The following is a 23,961-nucleotide window of genomic DNA, read 5'->3' as shown; positions in this document are numbered from 1 at the left end:
ATTTGCCATTGGGGATTTGTCCACAGATGTCCATTTCACTACTTTAACTCGCCAAGAATGTAATAGGAATTGAACCCGGCACTGCTCTGTGTAAAGTGATTTAAGTTGAAGTGCACTTTGAGAAGGGGAGGAGTGTTCATTGGGGTGCAAAGTGAGATGTCGCGGCCCGGATGCAGTGAAAATTTGTATGTTTGGGGGGAAAAAAGGTTTTGGTCTCAACTTTCTCCAATAAATAACTGGTTTAAGATGGAAAAAGTGTCTGTCTCTTTCTCTCTGTTACATTTTCTAAGTAGAACATTTACAGAACTTTACTGGGAAAGCTGATGCTTTGTTCCCCTTAGGGGTTGCTGCTGTTCTACACGGTCATGTCTTATGGAAAAGTAGATGAAATTCCAAAAATACAGAATTTCCCCAAACATTACACAAGGGACTTCTTACTTCAGTAAGCTATGAATCAACAACCCTGTTTTGTGTTTCTAAATCTGTTTTACCCCCACTGGATTCAATAAAGGATAACGAAGCAACAATTGTACATTTTAATTCAAATCTCGTACATAGATGCATTCCAAGATACAAGAAACACCTGTAAGAAAATAGACAGTTTGAAATCTAGCTACACCTTGAGGGGATATTGCTTGCGTGTTTACAAAGTATAGAAAAGTATTGCCCCCAAAAAAATTGCACATACTGTCTAATGGTACAAGAGTGAGATTAATATTTACAGGATAGCAAGCACCTCATGGAACAAGTCTTTTGTTGGATATCAATACTGCAATTCAATAAGGTCCAGAACAAATACAGAGACTGGATGCACACAAGCCTACATTTTTTATATACATACAAAAAAAACAGACAATACTGCATTTACATGGTAGGGACAGGTTTACTATAAGAAGTTGTCTCAATCCTCAAGCCCAATTGAATTCTCAGGTAGTTCTTTAGTTATTGAATACATGGGCTCTCTATGGCCACATTGTCCCCGGTAGTTAATTACTATTACTAGTCCTGTGAAGCGTGATAAGTTCCAGACAAATGATGTGTGGGGTGACCTTTCACCAGAAGATGAAGCAAGCGCATTGAACGATTATATACTTTTCTGTACATATGAAAAATGTCACCTTTGTCATTGCAACCAATGTTTCAAACCCAATATATGAGATTTGAGAAAGCACTTGGGATTGAATTAATTTCCCGATTGAGCCGACATATGCGGCGGTTAACGTGAGTGCAGTCTGGGCTAGCATGGGAACGTTGTCTTTAAAATGTCAATCAGGCTCCAACGCAGAACTTTACGAATCGAGCCCATAGTCTTCACGGTTTAAAACACTTGGTCTTCAGCCGTATCAAATGTTAAGTGTTCAGTTACCCAACAGAGGGTTCAGAATATAGATGATCATAAAGGATACAGCCACTGATGTTTTTTTTTTCTGCCTGTTTGGATGGAGCTCAGTGTAGCATCACGAGAGATCATGGATAAGTTGAGGGATAGAGGGGAAGGGGATAGGCTCTATAGTAAAAAATATAAGTTCACACGTTACAACAATGTGTGTGTGTGTGCGGTCTATGTTTGCGCTCGTATGAATACGTATAAACACTACTCTACACCAGTGTCCCTCAACGTGGTCCAACCACCTCCCAGCCACCCAGAAATTACAATATGGCAGACCAGACAAAGGCATGGTGGGCCAGTCCAACCATTTCTAGTCCCAATCCACCCTGCAACCCCCCCCCCCCCCTCCCAGTGTTCTATCCTGTCATACCATGGTCTCAGACCCTGAGCCCTTGCCTGTGAAGAAGTCCCAAAAATGACTTGTATGACTAGGAGAGGCTTTCTCTTTCTCCTCCTGGGGTGTCTGCCTCACCCAGATACTGTTTTCCCCCTGTCCTCCCAGGCTGGAGCATGAGGCAGCCCCCAGGGTGAAGCTCAGACCTTCGCCCAGCGGAATCCTCCGTTCCTGGGCATGGTGTTGGCTGTCCTCTGGGTGGACTCTGGAGCTACTGGAGGGCTGGGCCAGACTCAGTAGGTTGTGGTGGGAGTGGAACTGTCTCATCTGACCAATGGACTTGGACGGGGTCTCGTTGGAACCTGGTGAGGGAGAGCTTTTATTTCATTAGGATCTCTTTTAGTCTTTAATTGGACTAATCTCCCAAGAGTCCTTAAACATTAAAATACAAGCTATAATACGATCACATTTTCACATAACACACTGTTACAAACTGACCAGATATTTACTCTAAACAGTCTGAAAATATAGATTGATTCCTTCATCTACCTTCCAATGTATTATATTTAAATGGTTCAAAAGTATTTTTATTTTTTTTATCATTTATTGAAATGTTTCTGGTTTGCTTAGATAAATGATTCAATTTCTTTATTGATCCGAATCAATGTTCTTTTGCCTATTTTTCTTTTATGTCTAACACAGATAGTGGACAATCTATTCCTAGTATTTACTGAATGACTGTCTCTTACCAACTGAATACCATTGTGAATGGAGTTTGGCTGTTTTAAATAGTGTAAATTGTGAAATAAAATAAGCATTTTTTTCTCCAATTATCTTGTTGATTGATGACCAACCGAGAGCATTGTGCATGACTACAACAGAATTACCATATCGCCACCTTAAAACACTCCTTGCTGCTTTGTTCTGTTCAGTCTGCATCCTAATTTCACTTGCTGATGAATTTCCCCAGACCACAGAACAGTAGTTCACCTGACTCTCAATTAATGCCTGGGTTGTTTGCTTAAGAATCTTTCCCAGTAAATATTTAGCAATCCTTCTGATCATGCATGCAGTTGTAATTTTTTTTTTTACATTGAGTTATTTGAGATGACCACGATAAGCAGTTGTCTAGCTGGACCCCGAGTAGTTTGGTTTCTGAGCCTCAATTGGTACTCACTCGATACTTAACTGTATCCCATTCTGTGTTGGCCTTTTCCTGGTGGAACAGACCAACATAACCTTGGTTTTCTTGGCGTTCAAAACTAGTTTGTTCCAGCAAACCCACTCCCTGATATTTCCCAGATCTACTTGTAGAGCTTGGTGTACCTGTTGAATGGATTATCTTGCTGTATAAATTGTAATTTCATCGGCAGATATAGTAGTTTGAGTTTCAGATAAGACATAAGGAAGGTCGTTGGTATATATTAAGTAAAGACATGGCCCAAGGCAGCTGCCCTGCGGTATTCCACAGTTTTAAAGCATGAGGTGAAGAATACAACCCATTGATATAGGTGGACTGTTTCCTGTCATTTAGATATGACTGTACCCAATTCAATGCTGACTCATTAAACCCATAATAAAATAATTTTGTCAAAACCTGCTATTGTCTATAGCACATATGTCAGAGTCAAGGCCCGCGGGCCACATCCGGCCCGCGAGAAGGTTTTTTACGGCCCCTGGGATGATCTTGATTTATTATTAGAACCGGCCCGCAGACCGCAGCAAGCCGGCAGCCCGCAGATCTTTTACACGCACCAATACTACATTTCCCACAATGCAACGGTGACGCACCGAGCAGTAGGCTGCTTCATTTCAATATTTATTGGCACAGCAGTCGTCAGCATCACAGTAAAATTAACTTTCAGATACCCATCAAAAATGGCAAAACGGAAGGTGGACACTGAGAACCGGGGTTTCAAACAAGGTGGGAGTCGGAGTATATGTTCACGGAGGTAGCTGGAAAACCTGTGTGTCTTCTGTGTGGAGAAAGTGTGGCGGTACTGAAAGAGTATAATCTGAGACGACATTATGAAACGAAACACGCGGACAAAAACAAGAATATGGACATGGAACAAAGGCTACAAAAGGCAGAGGAATTAAAACGAGGCCTCAAATCTCGACAGGCTCTGTTCAAAAAAGCCAAATCACAAGGCCAGGCTGCTGTCAAGGCCAGTTTTATTTTGGCAGAAGAGATCGCTAAATCAGCCCGGCCATTTACGGAGGGGATTTCGTCAAAAACTGCATGATTAAAGTTTGTGACGAAGTTTGCCCAGAAAAAAGGCAACTCTTTTTAAATGTGAGTCTGAGCAGAAACACCATTGCCGAGAGAGTAGACCAGTTGTCCATCAATCTAAAAGAGCAGCTTGTGAAAAAGGGAAAAGATTTCATTGCATATTCCTTGGCTGTGGATGAGAGCACCGACATTTCTGACATTGCCCAGTTGTCAATTTTCATCCGCGGAGTGGACTCCAGCCTAAGCGTGACAGAGGAGTTTTTGGCTTTACGTCCTATGCATGGCACAACTACGGGGCATGATTTGTATGAAGAGGTGTCAAGATGTGTAAATGAGATGGAGCTGCCTTGGGAAAAACTCGTGGGTTTGACAACCGACGGAGCACCTGCGATGTGTGGACACAGGAGCGGACTGGTGGCGAAGATACGGGAAAAGATGCAAGAGGAAAACGCGACAGGTGAGCTGACAGCTTATCATTGTATCATACACCAGGAAGCGTTGTGCGGTAAAGCCTTGAAAATGGAGCATGTAATGAGCATCATCACGCGCACAGTTAACTTTATCAGAGCCAAAGGTTTGAATCACCGCCAGTTCAAGGCATTTCTGACGGAGTTAGAAACGGAGCATGGTGATTTGCCTTATCACACAGAGGTGCGATGGCTAAGCCAGGGAAAGGTGCTTCAAAGATGTTTCGAGCTTCGTGAGGAGATTTGTCTGTTCTTGGACAGCAAAGGGAAAGACACAACACAACTCCGAGACGAAATGTTTCTGTGTGAAATGGCTTTTCTGTGTGACATTACGAGTCATCTGAATGCAATGAACTTGCAGCTGCAGGGTCGGGATCATGTCATCTCTGATATGTACAGGACAGTGAAGGCATTTAAAACCAAACTGACTCTGTGGGAGACGCAGATGCGGAAAGAAAATTTGAGCCACTTTCCCAGCTGCCAGACCATGAAAGAGAAGCTCTCTACCAGTGCGTTCCCGAGCGCACAGTTGGCTGATAAAATAGGTATGCTTGCCTCTGACTTTCGACGCCGATTTGCTGACTTTGAAGCACAAAAAAGCAGGTTGGAACTGCTCGGTAACCCATTTGCTGTTGACGTGGAAAGCTCACCACCAAACCTCCAAATGGAGTTGATTGACCTCCAATGCAATGATGCACTGAGGGCAAAATATGCGGCAGTGGGTGCTGCGGAGTTCGCCCGTTTCCTCCCCGACACAATGCCCCAGCTGCGCATCCAGGCTGCTCAAACGTTGTCTATGTTTGGCAGCACATACCTGTGTGAACAACTTTTTCTTTGATGAACCTGAACAAAACATCACACAGAAGTCGACTTACTGCTGAACACCTCCACTCAATTCTGAGGATTTCCTCAGCTCAGAGCCTTACCCCGAACATTGATGAACTTGTGGAAAAGATGGGACACCACCAAGTATCACCCTCAACCTCAAACAAGTGAACATTACTGTGCAATCACATATTTAGAGTTTTTACTCAGTTCAAGTTTAAAAGTTAAAGTTTAATATTTGTTTTCACTGCATGTTACTTCTCCTTAAACAAAGTGTTGTTTTTGATTAATAGATTTTTGCACTTTATTTTATTGTATTTCAATCCAATTATATTTTAAAAATATTTCAGTTGAGTGGATGATAGAAAATTGCTATTATTGTTTTTTTCTTTGAAGTAAATTTAGCCCACTTTTGCTAAAATAGAAAATATAGGCTACTGATGGTGCCTTGAATACCGGTTTCTTTCATTTAATGTTCATGTTATGGGGATTTTTATATAAAGGAAATTTGTCTTTTGTGTCTGTTGAAAATTAAAGATTACTGACAGAGCCATAAGAAAATATTGCTTTATTTATCTGATCATATTGGAATATATTTGTTAGGTTTTCAGTAGGTTCAATTAGGTTCACTAGACTATATGCGTCATTTAAAAATTTTTCAATGAACATTCGAACAGTCCGGCCCTCGGCTTGTAGCTAAATTTTTTATTTGGCCCTCCGTCCATTTGACTTTGACACCCCTGAGTCTATAGCATTGAGCCTCTGGTCAGTCATGTCAACCAGTTCAATTCAATTTTGGCAATAAGCATGCTGATTGGCTGTGATCAGATCATTCTTTTCCATGTACTCCCATATTTGTCTACTCACAGTACCCTCCAATATCTTAATGAGTGAAGGGAGTAGACTAATTGGTCAACTATTGGCAGGAGTAATGGGTTCTTTGCTGTCTTTCAGGGTTGGACACAGTTTAGCATGCTTCCATATATTTGGAAATGTCCCCTTTTCCAGTGATCCAATTAAATATGTATTTCAAAGGAGCTGCAATCTGGGGAGCAGCATAGCGAAGTAAAAAATTGTCCATCAAATCATAACCAAATTTACCATTGGGTAATGACTTCAATAGGATGATTGGCAATATCAGCTGGTTTTGTTATTGTTCTGCTGACACCCTCCACACTAGATGGGCATGGTGAGATAGATGTACCAAGTAAGCCCTTAACTGTATTCCATACATTTTTAGAATAATTTTTACAATCAATCAATAAAAGCATTGTTTTTAAAATAATGTTTTTTTCTTTCTACATAATTACGTGGTGTCCTATAATTCTGTTAATCAATTTCCAGTTTAGATTTGGCTAACATTTGCCATATTTTTGGAGAAAATGCCTCACCCAATCCATGGAAATGGACAAGCCCCAACTGTACTCTTTCTTACTGGGGCGTGATGCTCCGTTACCTCAGTGAGAAAATCAATAAAACATTCTGAAGTGTGATTTAAATCATTCTCGAGATAAATCAGCTCCCAAGGTACAGTAGCCAAATAATTTTGAAATAGATTGATGAAATGTTTTAACATTTCTCCTGACCAAAATCCTAGGGGGTTTCTTTGGAACCTTGGTGTTCATGGTTATGGTCACAATATTATGGTCGGTCCAGCCCACTGGCATTGATCTGGCTTTTAAGGATCGGACCCTTTTTTCAAATTTTCACCTAAAATGACATACCCAAATCTAAATGCCTGTAGCTCAGGCCCTGAAGCAAGGATATGCATATTATTGGTTAAGCATTGCAATGGTATATTACAGAAGATCAGATCAGTTCATGATCTAATAGTATCATTAACCATTTGTTTCAAACCACAGCTCTCGGGATCTCATTAATTTAGTTCTATTTGAATTATTATGATCCTTCCAATTTATATTGATATCACCCAAGATAAATACATCTCTGTTACTATCTGTGGCTTGGTCAAACCCAGTGCATAAGTCATCCAGATAGGACACCTTAGAGCTAGGAGGTCTAGACACACATCCTTCCAATATGGCTGCCTGGTGAGGCAGATGAGCCCATATTGCCTCATGGGTAATATGGGCTCGCAGGGTAGCCTAGTGGTTAGAGTGTTGGACTAGTAACCAGAAGGTTGCAGAAGATTGTAAGTTCAAACCCCTGAGCTGACAAGGTACAAATCTTCCGTTCTGCCCCTGAACAGGCAGTTAACCCATTGTTCCTAGGCCGTCATTGAAAATAGAATTCGTTTTTAACCGACTTGCCTAGTTAAATAAAGGTAGAAAATAAATAAAAAAATTGACATTCCTTTTAAGAGGAGGGATGACCTTAATGTATATGATTCTGAATGCACAGTGCTACACCCCCACCATTCCTGTCCCTTCCAAGGAGACTATATCCATTAATGTTCCTTTGCCCATCATTTACAGATGCATCCGAATGCATTTCGGTCAAAGCTAATATATGAATATTATTTATGTTGACCAAGTAAAAAAAAAAAATGGAATGTATTTTGTTAGGAAGGCTGCATACATTAACCTGAGCTATATGCAGCCCTTTCCTTGCCAAGTGAAGATCAATAGAGTATGTATTCGTTATAGTTGAAGTTGACATGACACACTACAGCACACAAACTCAGATTTGAACATTTGATTCAAATAACCAGGGAGTTACTCTAGAGTCCCGATACAGTTTCCCATTGATGTAAAGTTTATCCATCACCAAGGAGACTCGTTGGTTCAGGCAACGCTTTTCTTTCATGATGCGATACAGTTTCTTTCTCTTTTCATTGATCTCCGTGGGGGAAGTGATCATTCATTCCAAAGTCAGTGTTTCGGAGTTCTGTGCACCAGCTCCTTTTGCTTAACATTTTCAAAACCTGCAATAATAGCCCGTGGCCATTTCCCAAAGACTTCTGGGAAAAGTCTAAGGACTCTGGAGGGGACTCTGGAGAAAGTGGATATTCTAAGGACTCTGGAGAAAGTGACATTACGCACGACATCTGTGGGCAGTTTCAGTTGAGTTGACATAATGTCCCAGGCAGTGTCCTCACAGCCTCTGCTGTTGTCATTCTCCGGTCCCCCTGAAAAGATGAGATTGTCCCGCATTGATCGACACTGTACATCAAGCAAGGTTTCTTTAAGTTGGTTGTTCCCCTTTGGCACCACCTCCACCATGAATAGAGTCTACAGTACCTTTCAGTGCCGTGTTCTCTTTCCTTTAGATCATCAATCCGATATTGGCTGAATTCTAGACTGGCACATAATGCATTGATATCCTCTCGTAGTATATAAAGGATATCAAGTTTGGCAAGCCTTTCATTGATGGATTTCAACAAGTCAACATTCATATCTGTAAACCTCTCCCCACGTGCGCCCTCTTGCTTGGGGATGGTTTGATGCCATCGTTGATACCGCTTGGCCAACTTGGCTTTTGTTTGTTGATAGGGTTTGTTGTCCTTAACAGTGCTTGAATCCTCCAAAACCAGCGACATTGTGTTATTACAATGTCATTAGAATGTTACTTTGTTTTTACAATGTTATTAGAATGTTACTTTGTTTTTACAATGTTATCAAGCTCTTACTATACTGATCTTATTATTCTGTTAAGGCCCCCCCCCCCCCACACACACACACAAATATAAATGTTTTAATCTTAATCATATGACAATGAACTTTTAACAGTTGAGTGTACAGACATTTTTACAAATAATAATAATAATATATATTTTAGTAGAATATGCAAATTAGGCAATGTTCAGTAAATATGCCCATATTTGCATATCACGCAAATCTATTTTTCTTGCTACTGGATAAAGTCACTTGAAATATTTTGGTTCCAGTTTGTTAAGACATTCCAGGACAGGACTTTTCCAGAGTTGGCTTGGGGATGAGTACTTTTTTCATCTTGCTGTAAAATACAAAAACGTACATAAAATGCATTTTTTGGCACATTTTTTCACAAAAGAAAATGTTATCTAGAATAAAACATTTACAACATATCAACAATTCCCTCCGAACCAGTCTGGAGAATATATCTAAGCATAACCATACAACATATGGTGAATGCAGATGCTTCTGAAGACGAAAAATGCTGGAAGAGTCTGGCTTTCAGGAAATGGCAGTTAAAGTACGCTGAAATTAGATTACCAAATGACAAACCCATATTTTGGCCCATTCACTATCTTGTTGAAGTAAGTTACTAAATATAGTCCAGTTTGAAACATTCTCTATGAAATGGGCTTTTACATTGTGTAATTCAATATAGTGAGGTTTGAAATTATTGATGCGTCCATTTTAAAGTGGTTAAAATTCATAAAAATGTTTATGACAGTAGTATGATGATAAACTAACAAAAATATACATTTGCAATCCGTTATATTGTTTATCATTTTTTGGAAAATACTTATGTACCAAAATACCAACAAATCTCAAAATTGATAGGTAGATGCAAACATTTCATTTCAGCCTATGGTGCCTGGCCTTCTCTAAGCCTAGCTTCATGTCCCCACCCCGGGTCAACCATAACACTAAGCCTAGCTTCATGTCTACACCCCGGCTCAACCCTAACACTAAGCCTAGCTTCATGTCCACACCCCGGCTCAACCCTAACACTAAGCCTAACTTCATTGTCACACCCCGGGTCAACCCTAACACTAAGCCTAGCTTCATGTCTACACCCCGGCTTAACCCTAACACTAACCCTAGCACATCCACACCTCGGCTCAACCATAACCCTAACTTTAACCCTAGCTGGATGTTGCATGCCAATAGAGCTCATAAAGGTGTAGTGACCCCATAAATATCGATGACTCCTGTCCCGCTAAGGTACACTGAACAGAAATATAAATGCAACATGCAACAATTTCAACGATTTTACTGAGTTTACAGTTCATATAAGGAAATCAGTCAATTGAAGTCAATTCATTAGATGCTGATGGATTTCACGATTGGGAATACATTTACATTTAAGTCATTTAGCAGACGCTCTTATCCAGAGCGACTTAATACAGACATGCATCTGTTGGTCACAGATACCTTCAACAACAAGAAAGTTTGGGCCGTGGATCAGAACCAGTCAGTATCTGGTGTGACCACCACGTCTCAAGCAGCGCAACACATCTCCTTCGCATAGACTTAATCAGGCTGTTGATTGTGGCCTGTGGAATGTTGTCCCACTCCTCTTTAACAGCTGTGCGAAGTTGCTGGATAATGGAGGGAAACAGAACACGCTCTCCTACATGTGGATCCAGAGCATCCCAAACATGTTCAATGGGTGACATGTCTGGTGAGTATGCAGGCCATGGAAGAACTGGGACAATTTCAGCTTCCAGGAATTGTGTACAGATCCTTGCGACATGGGGCCACCATGCATTATTATGCTGAGACGTGGTGATGGCAGCAGATGAATGGCATGGCAATGGGTCTCGGAATCTTGTCTTGTATATGCAATTGTGTTATCTGTAGATTATGCCTCCCCATACCATAACCCCACCGTAACACCACCACGTAACACCACCACTTGCCCACATGTCTGCCATTTGCCCGGTACAGTTGAAACCTGGATTCTTCTCCAGTGTGACGAGCACACTTCTCCAGCGTGCCAGTGGCCATTGAAGGTGACCATTTGCCCACTGAAGTTGGTTACAACACCAAACTGCTGTCAGGTCAAAACCCCGGTGAGAACGACGAGCACGCAGATGAGCTTCCCCTGAGATGGTTTCTGAAAGTTTGTGCAGAAATTCTTCGGCTGTGCAAACCCACAGTTTCATCAGCTGTCCGGATGGCTGGTCTCAGACGATCCTGCAGGTGAAGAAGCCGGATGTGGCGGACCTGGGCTGGCGTGGTTACACAAGGTCTGCAGCTGTGAGACCAAATTTGCACTGCCAAATTCTCTAAAGTGACGTTGGAGGCAGCTTATGGAAGTTAACATTCAATTCTCTGGCGACATTCCTGCAGTCAGCATGCCAATTGCACACTTCCTCAACTTGAGACATCTGTGTCATTGTGTTGTGTGACAAAACTGAGAGTTGCAGTTTATTGTCCCCAGCACAAGGTGTACCTGTGTAATGATCATGCTGTTTAATCAGCTTCCTGACATGCCACACCTGTCAGGTGGATGGATTATCTTGGCAAAGGAGAAATGCTCACTAACAGGGATGTAAACAATTGTGTGCACAATACTTCAGAGAAATAAGCTTTTCGTGCGTATGGAACATTTCTCTGATCTTTCATTTCAGCTCATGAAACCAACACTTTACATGTTGCGTTCAGTGTAGTATACCTGCTGATGGTATTGTAACTTAAATACAACCCCTTTATATCCTGTATGTGTGACTTAACTTTCCTGTTGTGGTTGTGTCTACCTGCTATGGGTGTAATAAAAGAAGTGGGACCCTGGAGGAATAAGTAACTTCCTGTTATGGTTGTGTCTACCTGCTATGGGTGTAATAAAAGAAGTGGGACCCTGGAGGAATAAGTAACTTCCTGTTATGGTTGTGTCTACCTGCTATGGGTGTAATAAAAGAAGTGGGACCCTGGAGGAATAAGTGACTTCCTTTTCCTGTTGTGACACTCTTTAAACCTGAACCTTAACCTACATCTGATCTTAAACCTTAACTCGATGACTTACGTTTCTTGTTGTTATGGTGGCGTTGGAGGACGTTGAAGTTGAGGAACACCTCTGTGGTCAGCCTGCTGTCCCCAGGCTCGTCGGGATTGAAGAGGGGCGAGGGCTCCAGGGGTGACAGGCTGCCACTAGACGCCCCTACGGAGTCCAGAGATGCCCCCGTGTCCCGCCGACCCCCCGCTGTGTCTACCGTCTCCACCGTCAGGTGACTGCCACTGTGGGAGGAGGAGAGTAGGGGAAAGAAAGGAGAGGAACGGAGAGAGAAAAAAGGGGGAGGAGAGCAAGTAGAGAGAGTAGAGACTAGAGTATTTTATTATCCACGTTGCACATCTTGCAGCGCCACAAATAGAGATATTGAAACACACTCAATAAACACACAACACTAAGACTCAGAGACAACTGAAGTGCTGATCCAGAATCAGTTTAGCCTTTTAGATCTTAGTGGACTGTTTGTAAATATGGGCCCTGAAGTGTACACCTACCTGAGTTTCCTGCGGAGGAGATAGTCGATGATGTCAGGATCTGTCTGGATGAGACTCATCAATACCTCCTGCTGGAGCTCTGCTGACACCTGGGGAGAGGAGGGTGACACACACACGCTCGTGCCTGCTAACACGCACAGTGGTGTAAAGTACTTTAAAGTGCTACCTAAAGTAGATTTTTTGTGGTATCTGTATTTCACTATTTATATTTTTGGACAACCTTTACTCCACTACATTCCTAAAGAAAATCATGTACTTTTACTCCATACATTTTCCCTGACACCCAAAAGTACTCGTTACATGTTGAATGCTTAGCAGGACAGGAAAATGGTCCAATTCACACACTTATCAAAAGAACACCCCTGGTCCTCCCTACATCCTCTAATCTGGGGGACTCACTAAACACAAATGCTTCGTTTGGAAATCATGTCGGAGTGTGCTCCTGACTATCCGTACATTCTTTAAACCCCCCCCCCCCCCCCACGCACACACACACACTCCAACTACCGTGAACAGTCGCCTGTAGTTCTGTATAAGGTGAAGTGTGACGTTGATGATGGCAGCGCTGTCCTCAATGCCCATGGCGTGGGGACTCATCTCCCTGTCCCCTCCGCCCCTCTCCCCCTGCAGCAGGTTGGGACCAAAGATCACTGCCAGGTTGGTTGCTGTCATCTTGTTGCCGGGGAACTGCAGGTAAAGAGAGGAATGAGTTAGGGAAAGAGAGAGAGAGAGGTTAGGGGAAAGATTGCATATTAGGTCTACCTACTGTGTAGGCTAGTTAGTGTGAGATACAGAAAGAGAGAGGCCTTAGAAGACAGTATATAATATAGAAAGGGTCCGGTGAGACAGAGAAACCGTAACAGGAGAGAGAGAGGGTTAAGACAACCCAAAATCTATTATGTGCTCTCCTCTTGAGAGAGAGAGAGAGAAGGTAACGTGTTGACGACGGACAGATAAAACAGACAAACGGACAGAAAACAATATGGACACAATGATAGACAGTCCCATGACACACAAACACGGAACCCCCCCTACCCCACCTTACCCTCCCCCACATTGGGACTAACCTCCTGGTGCTGTGGTCCTGTGGTGTCCTGTGCGTGGCTTTGTACGGTGTGTAACAGGGTGAGGAGGCGGAGCAGGGTATCACAGTTACAAGGGGGTAACAGGTAGAGCAGCTGCTGGAGGTACATTAGCTGGTCTGTCCCTCGCAGAACTGAGAGAGAGAAGGGACCTTGTTGAGCATAAATTCACCTTGTAGAAAATGACAACGGTTGCATTCGTATGGCTAGTGTGTTCTGTATGGGTCACTGTGTGCGCATGCCTTACGGTTGGCGTGTAGGAAGGCAGCGTAGAGCTCTCTTGGCAGTAGAGGGTCAGGCATGTCTCTGAGGAACTCCTTCAGTAATGCCGCTACATCGTGGACACTGTGCTCCTCATCCAAACACACGTCTGTCCCTATGTCAAAGTCCTCACGCAGCTAGGTGGGGCAAACACACAACAGCACCATATCAGAACACGCACGCACACTAGAACGAGCAGACACACACTTAAAAGGCAGTGGTAACGGGGAGACACAAAGAATGCACAGTTCGAGGCAGCACCCATGTGAGAGTCAGCACACACACACACACAAATAAGTTCACATGCACCGGCCACACACACAGTATAAGGTCAGTTTCCCATGTGACGCATTTCTTTTTAAACAGGAAATGACAGGGATCAACGGCCCTGAGTACAAAGTACACAGCTGAAGAGGAGTACACCTGCCACAACATCAACACACTGGCTAGTCCTACCGAGTAGGGATAAATAACTACTGTATGATGTGAAGGTAATGCACAATTCTGCTGTAGTTGGGCTTACGTTTGTGTAGTATGGAGAGCAAAATGTACATCGACACACTGGCTAGTATATAGGTCTAAACCAGGGGAGAGCTAATTGTAACGTTGAAGACATTAACATTTATGCATGGAGAGCAAAAAGACTCACCTGCCGAACTCTCTTTTTGGAACTCCCAACACGAAAGATCCCCACAGTTTGTAGACCTGTGGAGAAGGAGAGAAAGCCACTTCAGATTATTGTGAAAGAGCAAGATCTCTCAATATTCTATCCCATATACTTTACACTTTTTAATTGTCAGAGAGATGGTTCAATGAACCACACTCGCATGATGAGTAAAGGCCTGATGATGAGTAAAGGCCTGAAGACTTACGTTGGTTCCCCGAGCTAATGCCTAAGCTTTAGCTAGATGGGCTAACAGTCACGTCAGCAGACCTCTGTGTCTCACCGTGTCTCTCTATGTGGCAGCAGCACCTCTCCAACACACGGGGAACCTGTCTATAGATGGGGTTGAGGCTCAACTTGGTCTGAGTCCGCCCCCCGGCACCTGCTGCAGTCTTCTTCAGCTCCAGCTCTGCAGGGTGGGACAGCTGCAGCGCCTCCAACAGGCGGGACTGACTCTCTACAAGATCTGAGATGGAGTCCACTGACAGGCCACCCTGTTGGAGGGAGAAGGGGGACGCAGGAGGAGATGGAGGGAGAGATTAAGCATTTAAAGTTCAAGTTTCAAAACCTTTAGGAGTTGATTAAAAGGTAGAGGGAAAAACAGAGGTGAGGGGAAAAAGGATGAGAAAAGAGTAGGAGAGAAACAATAGTAGGAACGAAGAGAGAGAGACAGAAGAGAGTGAGGAGCAGAGGGAAGAGATGAGAGACAGAGGGAAAGAGAGTGGAACATTGGGGAAGTATGGATGAGAAGGAGGGAGTGAAGGAACAGAAGAATGAGGGAGTGAGAGGATAAACAGAAGGGTGATGGAGAAGGGGGTAAAAGTAAAGGGAAAGCAACATTTTTGCAACAATATTTTTCCTGGCTTTCAAAAAAGATTTCCATTTAGTTGATCATGTAACAAAATTCTGCCAGTTGCCGTGAAAACTTTCTTGCAAAGCTATCCAGTTAATCTTGGGACGAGTATGACATTTTTCCTGGGTAACATAATGAGGTAGATTTTATTTTAAGAGAAATTCTATAAATGGAGTTCAAGTTTAAATTTTTGGGCAAAATGTACTCAAGACTAATTATATGATTTATTCTGCCATTTATTTGCGTTCCCTTTGATTCCTGTTCTTCTGTGTCTCCATCTTTCCCAGTAGTGGGAGTCTTATATACAGTCGTGGCCAAAAGTTGAGAATGACACAAATATTAATTTTCACAAAGTCTGCTGCCTCAGTTTGTATGATGGCAATTTGCATATACTCCAGAATGGTATAAAGACTGATCAGATGAATTGCAATTAATTGCAAAGTCCCTCTTTGCCATGAAAATGAACTAAATCCTAAAAAAAAAACAATTCCACTGCATTTCAGCCCAGCCACAAAAGGACCAGCTGACATCATGTCATTGATTCTCTCGTTAACACAGGTGTGAGTGTTGACGAGGACAAGGCTGGAGATCACTCTGTCATGCTGACTGAGTTCGAATAACAAACTGGAAGCTTCAAAAGGAGGGTGGTGCTTGGAATCATTGTTCTTCCTCTGTCAACCATGGTTACTTGCAAGGAAACATGTGACGTCATCATTGCATTTCACAAAAAGGGCTTCACAGGCAAGGACATTGCTGCCAGTAAGATTGCACCTAAATCAACCATTTATCGGATCATCAAGAACTTCAAGGAGAGCGGTTCAATTATTGTGAAGAAGGCTTCGGCGCGCCCAAGAAAGTCCAGCAAGCCCCAGGACGTCTCCTAAAGTTGATTCAGCTGCAGGATCGGGACACCACCAGTACAGAGCTTGCTCAGGAATGGCAGCAGGCAGGTGTGAGTGCATCTGCACGCACAGTGAGGTGAAGACTTCTGGAGGATGGCCTGGTGTCAAGAAGGGCAGCAAAGAAGCCACTTCTCTCCAGGAAAAACATCAGGGACAGACTGAAATTCTGCAAAACGTACAGGGATTCGACTGCTGAGGACTGGGGTAAAGTCATTTTCTCTGGTGAATCCTCTTTCCGATTGTTTGGGGCATCTGGAAAAAAGCTTGTCCGGAGAAGACAAGGTGAGCGCTACCATCAGTCCTGTGTCATGCCAACAGTAAAGCATCCTGAGACCATTCATGTGTGGGGTTGCTTCTCAGCCAAGGGAGTGGGCTCACTCACAATTTTGCCTAAGAACACAGCCATGAATAAAGAATGGTCGCAACACATCCTCCGAGAGCAACTTCTCCCAACCATCCAGGAACAGTTTGGTGACGAACAATGCCTTTTCCAGCATGAAGGCAAAGTGATAACTTGTCACGTTCGTCGTATGAGAGAGACCAAGGTGCGGCGTGGTATGCGTACATTCTCTTTTAATGAATGAAACACAACAAAAACCAACGACCGAAGTGTGATGCTAGACAAATTAGTGCAGACAGGCAACTTAACATAGTCAAGATCCCACAACACAAATTAGGAAAAATGGCTACCTAAATATGATCCCCAATCAGAGACAACGATAAACAGCTGTCTCTGAATGGGAACCATATCAGGCCAACATAAACATACAAAAACCCCTCGACATACAAAAACCCTAGACATACAAAAACTAGAGTACACACCCTAGTGACACCCTGACCTAACCAAAATATATAGAAAAAAAGAGATATCTAAGGTCAGGGCGTGACATAACTAAGTGGCTCGGGGAACAAAACCTCAATATTTTGGGTCAGGAAACTCCCCAGACCTTAATCCCACTGAGAACTTGTGGTCAATCCTCAAGAGGCGGGTGGACAAACAAAACCCCACAAATTCTGACAAACTCCAAGCATTGATTATGCAAGAATGGGCTGCCATCAGTCAGGATGTGGCCCAGAAGTTAATTGACAGCATGCCAGGGGGTGGATTGCAGAGGTCTTGAAAAAGAAGGGTCAACACTGCAAATATTGACTCTTTGCATTAACTTCATGTAATTGTCAATAAAAGCCTTTGACACTTATGAAGTGCTTGTAATTATACTTCAGTATTCCATAGTAACATCTGACAAAAATATCTAAAGAAAACTTTGTGGAAATTAATATTTGTGTCATTCTCAAAACTTTTGGCAACGACTGTATATATATATATGTGTGTGCGCGCGTGTGTGTGTGTGTGTGTGTATGCGTGTGTGTATGTGTAACTGATTATTTTTCATGTAACTGTAGTCAGTAACGGATTACACCTTTCAAGTATATCGCCCAACGCTGTGTGTGTGTGTGTGTGTGTGTGTGTGTGTGTGTGTTCATGCGTGTGTGCGTGTATACACAAATCGCTGCAATTGTCATTTCCATCTACTCGGAATGATGAGCTGAATGAACTGCCTTCTATCTCTAAAATGTAGAACCTAGGAAAACACAAATACCTCCCTTTCACATTCAAGCTTTAATTAAAGATTTCCATGGAAACCTGAGTCATGCAAGTACTTAGAGTGCATCTCAATCATTGCCACAGGAAGTAGCAATTCACAATTAGGTATATATACAGATAATTCACAATTAGGTATATATACATATATATATATTTTTTTTACCAAATTAGTGCACTAGGCCTTTATTACTCCCGTATGAGCACAGAACAATACTTGTCAGTAGAGTGGAGAAAAGCCTCCCCACCCCAAAACATCTTCCCGCGGACATGATCTCAATAATCTACTTCCCTTCCTCTGTTTTGATTGGAAGGCTTCTCAGTTTTCCAAGTAAATCTGAATAAGAAATGTAAAAAGCGTGTCAACACCAAATTATTATTCAACTCAACGTTCTTGTATCTATCTCTTAGATGTGGAAGTTACAATCACACACATCTCCCATCCACGTCAATAAATCATTTATTACACATAATTCAAGTTATGCATGAGTAACCTGGTCCCAGATTTATTTGCGCTGTCTCTTATTGTCTGTCACGTTTGGCAGCACATTCAGTACATTGCTTATGTTAGGTTCAGGCCCTAATTAATGGGTGCATCTCAATAGTCTCAAACATGCCTTCCCTCCTCTAGTCTCCATCCCTTCATTCTGTTCTGACGTGGAAGGACTACAGACAAACACTAAGTGAAAACAAATACAGTATCAGGTACCTTAACCCTGGCTAGTAATGACAGTGTGTTAGAGCCACCAGCAGTGATGGTGTCTGATCTCTCACCCAGCAGGGCAGCAGGTTAGAGCGCAGCACGATACAGACATTAACACAGCAGGGGCTCAACTTAAATACACACACACAGAGACTACGCCCAAATGCATGCACGAATGTGCACACAGTTTTTGCTCTGCTAATATTTTTACTGTGTCGCTGTGGCAAACAACGGTCTAACTCCATACCAGGAAAATGAATTGATTGTGCAAATGATTATGATGGAGAGACAGCCAGACAGAGGGTAGACCGATTTAACTGAGCGTTCCCTTGTGTGTGTGTGTCTCCTGTGGCACCCGATTCCCTATATTGTGCACTACTTTTGCACTATACGGTGCCATTTGGAATGCAGACCTTTTTTCATTTTCCAATATCAACACTGATTACCAGGGTCGAGGTTCGGAGAGAGTAATACTGATAGTCATCGTTGAACTTCTATACCCCAGATTTTTGTTGAAGTTGGGCATATTGTTAAAATAAAACAACTCAGATGTATTTTTGAACGGATATGTTTGGATCAGTTGTTGCCACAATATTTCACAGTTCTTAGGACTACGGCATGTGCTGGCTAGCACGTTCAAGTGCCAAATGCCTACAATAGAAATGTTTGATTGTCTTGGAGGAGATATGCCAGCGTGGTCATGTTTTGAAACCGTAGTTGGAAGGTGATAAGTCATGGTTGAGAAGTGTTTGTTGGATGTTCGACTGCTCTTTTGATAGCCGAAGAGAGGTCTGCATATTTCAGACCAAAGTAAAGCCCAGACGTAGAGACAAGCACCTACATCTACTTGTCTCTGTGTGTGTGTGTCTCAGTGTCTGAATGTGTGTGTGCGTGTGCGTGCGTGCGTGTGTGTGTGTGCGTGCGCGTGTGTGTGTGTGCGTGCGTGCATCTGCGCTCTCCAACTCACCCGTCTCTGCACTCTAGCTTTCTTATCCAGGAACCTGGGTGAGAGTGGCTTGCTGTGCAACGCCAGTGCTGCCGATGATGAGGAGGATGTAGCACCACTGAAGGGGGATGAAGCCGTGCTACAGAGGGGTTTATTCCCGTTGCTCTGCTGTTGTTTCTCAGCCCGGAACCTCAGGACGCTGGCCTCTAGATCAAGGCAGTCTCTCCGGCTCTCCTTCAGAGCAAATCAAATCCAACTTTATTTAAAGTGCTTTTATAATCCATCACAACACACTTTACAGTAAATAGACCTAAAGTAAAAGTGTATTTTCTCGTGTGCAGTTTTTACACTTGTATTTTGGATACATGTTGTTTACTGTTTTTATTTTTTATTTTTTTTTACACTTCACAGTAAAACAATCTAATGAAGTAGATAAAAAAAAAACCTTTAGAGCATCCTGACGCTGCTTGTATGCCCGGTCGTTGGCTATTGTCTGCGAAAGAGGTATGCCAAACGCCTTGGCGGCTGTCTCTGTGGGATGATGGAAAAGGTAGAAAGAGGTATGGATGGAGGAAAAGAGGTTGGGATAGATAGGGAAGGAAAGAGGGAGGAACAGATATTTAATTTCAGTAGCATTTCAACTATCTACGAACCCTAACCTGTTACACAGACAAAACTCCCTAGTCCTTGCCAATGACAAGCATATCCATAACATGATGCAGTCACCAGTCTTGAAAATATGAAGAGTGCTATTCAGTGATGTGCTGTGTTGGATTTGCCCCAAACATTATTTTTTGTATTCAGGACAATATTTTATTCTTTTTTCTCAGTACTACTAAAGTTCCTGGTAGCAAACAGGATGCATGTTTTGAAATATTTGTTATTCTGTACAGTCTTTCTTCTTTTCACTCTGTCATTTAGGTTAGTATTGTAGAGTAACTCGAGTGTTGTTGATCTATCCTCCGTTCTCATATCACAACCATTAAACTCTATAACTGTTTTAAAATCACCATTGGCCTCATGGTGAAATCGGTGAGCATTTTTCTTCTTCTCTGTGTACTGAGTTAGGAAGGATGCCTGTATCTTTGTAGTGACTGGGTGTAATAATACACCATCCAAAGCCTAATTAAGAACTTCACCATGCTCAAAGGGATATTCAGGGGGATATTTGTTACACATCTACCAATCGGTTCCCTTCTTTGCAAGGCATTGGAAAAACCTCCCCCTTCTTTGTGGTTAAATCTGTGCTTGAAATTCACTACTCAATTGAGAGACCTTACAGATAATTGTATGTGTGGGGTATAAAGATGGGGTAGTCATTCAAAAATAAATTATTGAACACAGAATGAGTCCATGTAACTTATTATGTGATTTGTTAAGCATATTTTACTCCTGAACTTATTTAGGCTTGGTATAACAAAGGGGTTTAATAATATATATATTTCAGCTTCTCATTATTATTTGTTTTTTTTAATTTCATTATGTGATATTGTGTGTAGATTGGTGACAGAAAATCTCAATTTAATCCATTTTAAATTCAGGCTGTCACACAACAACATGTAAGTTTGTGGTGTCAGTAATGAGTGTGTGAGTGAGGATGTATGTGAGTATGTGTGTGTGAGTAAGAGTGACAGTGAGAATGTGTGTGTGTTTGAGTGGGTAGAGAGCTGTGGATGAGCATAGAGTCAGTGTGTATAGTCTGTGGGAGAGGGAGAGCAGTAGCCATTTAACAGTCTGACGGCCAGGGGATAGAAGCTGTTTTGGAGTCTGTTTGTCTGAGCTTTGATGCACCGGTATTGTCTGCTGGACGGGAGCATGGAGAACAGTCCATGCCTCAGGTGGCTGGAGTCTTTGGCAATTTTTCAGTCTTTCTCAGATACCGGCCTAGCATGTACGGCTGGGAGCTCACCACCAGTGATGCGCTGAGCTGTCCGCACTACCCTTTGTAGGGCCTTCCTGTCGAGACGGGTGCAGTTACCATACCAGACGGTGATACAACCAGTCAGGATGCTCTCGATGGTTTAGCTGTGAAATTCCTGAGGATCTTTGGGGCCATGCTAAATAGTTTCAGCCTCCTGAGGGAGAAGAGGCAATGGTGTGCCTTCTTTGCAACTGTGTTGATGTGAGAGGATCATGTTAAGTCCTTAGTGATGTGGACACCAAGGAACTTGAAGCTCTTGTCCCTCCCCATTGCGGCCTACCACCGTCGTGTCGTCAGCAAACTTGATGATGGAGTTGGAGTTGTGCGTGGCCACACAGTTGTGGGTAAACCGGGAGTACAGGAGGGGGCTGAGCACACACCCCTGGGGGGTGGAGGTTGAGGGTCAGCGTGGCGGAGGTGTTTGTTGCCTACTCTCACCACCTGGGGTAGGCCGGTCAGGAAGTCCAGAATCCAGTTGCAGAGGAAGGTGTTCAGTCCCAGGGTCCTGAGCTTTTCCAACAGCTGGACTGTGAACATTTGTATGAAAACCAAATTAAGGAAGACATAGACGCTATTAAAAACCACTGAAATGGCAATATGAAAATAAATGGGTGAAGGAGATTAATCCCAATCCCAAATTGAGAACCTTTTGTTTGTTTAAGAGTGCATTAGTGTGTGAGAGATATATTATGTACAACCTACCTAAAAGCAAAAGAAAGCTCGCTATTGAAACAGGTAAGATCAGCGATATTGCCCCTGCTATTGAAATAGATTGGTATTGTGGTGAAATGGAAGAGGAAATACTATGTAACTATTGTGACATCGAAGAGATAGAGAATGATATTCATTTGATCCTCTATTGCCATTTTTACCACAATATACGCTTGTCCTTACACCAGAAAGCCCATCAGATATACCCTGGCATTATGTGGCTGAGCGATGAAGGGACAGAAATATATTTTTTTGTCCATTGTGTATTTTCGTTTGCTGAATTCTTTTGATAAAGCCTGGAGTAAAAGAAAAGGGCGACCTATAACTATACTGAACAAAAATATAAACGCCACATGCAACAAACTCAAAGGTTTTACTGAGTTACAGTTCATAAAAAGGAATCAGTCAATTGAAATAAATTTGCCTTAATCTATGGATTTCACATGAGCAGTAGCACAGCCATGGGGGAGCAAGGCCCAGCCAATCCCAATGAATTGAGGAAGCCGGATGTGGTGGTCCTGGGCTGGCATGGTTTCACGTGGTCTGCAGTTAGGAGGCAGGTTGGACGTACTGCCAAATTCTCTAAAACGATGTTTGGCGACTTATGGTAGAAAAATTAATATTCAACTCTCGGGCAATATGTCTGGTGGACATTCCTGCTGTCAGCATGCCAATTAGACACTACATCAAAACTTGAGACATTTGTGACATTGCGTTGTGTGACAAAACTGCACATTTTAAAGTGATCTCTTATTGTCCGCAGCACAAGGTGTACCTTTGTAATGATCATGCTGTTTAAACAGCTTATTGATATGCCTCACCTGTCAGGTGGATGGATTATCTTGGCAAAGGACACATTTTTATTAACAGGGATGTAAACAAATTTGTGCACAACATTTGAGAGAAATAAGCTTTCTGTGCGTCTGGAACATTTCTGGGATCTTTTATTTCAGCTCATGAAACATGGGACCAACACTTGACATGTTGCATTCATATTTTTGTTCACCATAAATTATAAAAATATTTAGCTGTACACTGAGTATACCAAACATTAGGAACACCTTCCTAATATTGAGTTGCAACTCCTTTTGGCCTCAGAACAGCCTCAATTCGTCGGTACATGGACTCTACATTCCACAGGGATGCTGGTCCATGTTGACTCCAATGCGTCCCACAGTTATGTCATGTTGGCTGGATATCCTGGATATTCTTGATACACACAGGAAACTGTTGAGTGTAAAACCCCAGCAGCGTTGCAGTTCTTGACACAAACCAGTGTGTCTGTCACCTACTACCATACCCCATTCAAAGGTACTTAAATATTTTGTCTTGCCCATTCACCCTCTGAAGGGCACACATACACAATCCATGTCTCAAGGCTTAAAAATCATTTTTGAACCTGTCTTCTCCCATTCATCTGCAATGATTGAAGAAGATTTAACAAGTTACATCAATAAGGGATCATAGCTTTCACATGGATTAACCTGGTCAGTCTACGTCATGGAAAGAACAGGTGTTCTTAATGTTTGTGTACTCAGTGTATATAAATTGTGTGTGGGCCTACAATATATCTCTCTCACTTGAATCTTCTCTTTGTGACAGACCAGGGTTAAATGCCTTCCATTTTATTTTTCTGTATTTATTTATCTGTATTTTAATTGTATTTTTTAAATTATTATTGCTTGGGTAACCTTTACTACAATTATGTCTTTATTTATTTTTCATTCTGTATGCGGTGGGTACTATGCAGAACACCGGAATAATTATCACTCTGAATCATTGTAATGTTTGTTTATGTGTAAACTAATCCCGTAAGGAATGGTTTGCCAACTGGCAATTTGACAAAACAATTTTTGTTAATGAATAAAACACACAAGCACACACACATCCGCACACACTCCTGCTGTGAAGAGGCCATAAGACCTAAAGCTGGTCAGACATGGGAGACTGG

The 23,961-nt window shown here is 42.4% G+C and overlaps 1 protein-coding gene across 4 annotated transcripts in view; it reads right to left on the bottom strand.

Moving 5' to 3' along the window:
* Positions 1 to 522: 522 nt before the first annotated feature.
* arhgap36 (Rho GTPase activating protein 36) overlaps positions 523 to 23,961 on the bottom strand; it is a 92,280-nt gene continuing 68,841 nt past the window's right edge. For all 4 annotated transcript variants that reach the window (XM_064940135.1, XM_064940138.1, XM_064940137.1 and 1 more), the window contains 10 exons: positions 19,824 to 19,909; positions 19,400 to 19,612; positions 14,655 to 14,865; positions 14,357 to 14,412; positions 13,694 to 13,844; positions 13,432 to 13,580; positions 12,872 to 13,051; positions 12,365 to 12,453; positions 11,886 to 12,097; positions 523 to 2,086 (listed from right to left, as the gene is read on the bottom strand). In XM_064940135.1, the coding sequence (XP_064796207.1) occupies positions 1,755 to 2,086; positions 11,886 to 12,097; positions 12,365 to 12,453; positions 12,872 to 13,051; positions 13,432 to 13,580; positions 13,694 to 13,844; positions 14,357 to 14,412; positions 14,655 to 14,865; positions 19,400 to 19,612; positions 19,824 to 19,909 (1,679 nt within the window). In that variant the 3' untranslated portion in view covers positions 523 to 1,754. The remainder of the gene's footprint in view (positions 2,087 to 11,885; positions 12,098 to 12,364; positions 12,454 to 12,871; positions 13,052 to 13,431; positions 13,581 to 13,693; positions 13,845 to 14,356; positions 14,413 to 14,654; positions 14,866 to 19,399; positions 19,613 to 19,823; positions 19,910 to 23,961) is intronic.

Source organism: Oncorhynchus masou, chromosome 27 (assembly GCF_036934945.1).
Source record: "Oncorhynchus masou masou isolate Uvic2021 chromosome 27, UVic_Omas_1.1, whole genome shotgun sequence".
NCBI lineage: Eukaryota > Metazoa > Chordata > Actinopteri > Salmoniformes > Salmonidae > Oncorhynchus > Oncorhynchus masou.
The sequence above is the reverse complement of the archived record's forward strand: the minus strand, read 5'-3'. Positions and strand labels throughout refer to the sequence as shown.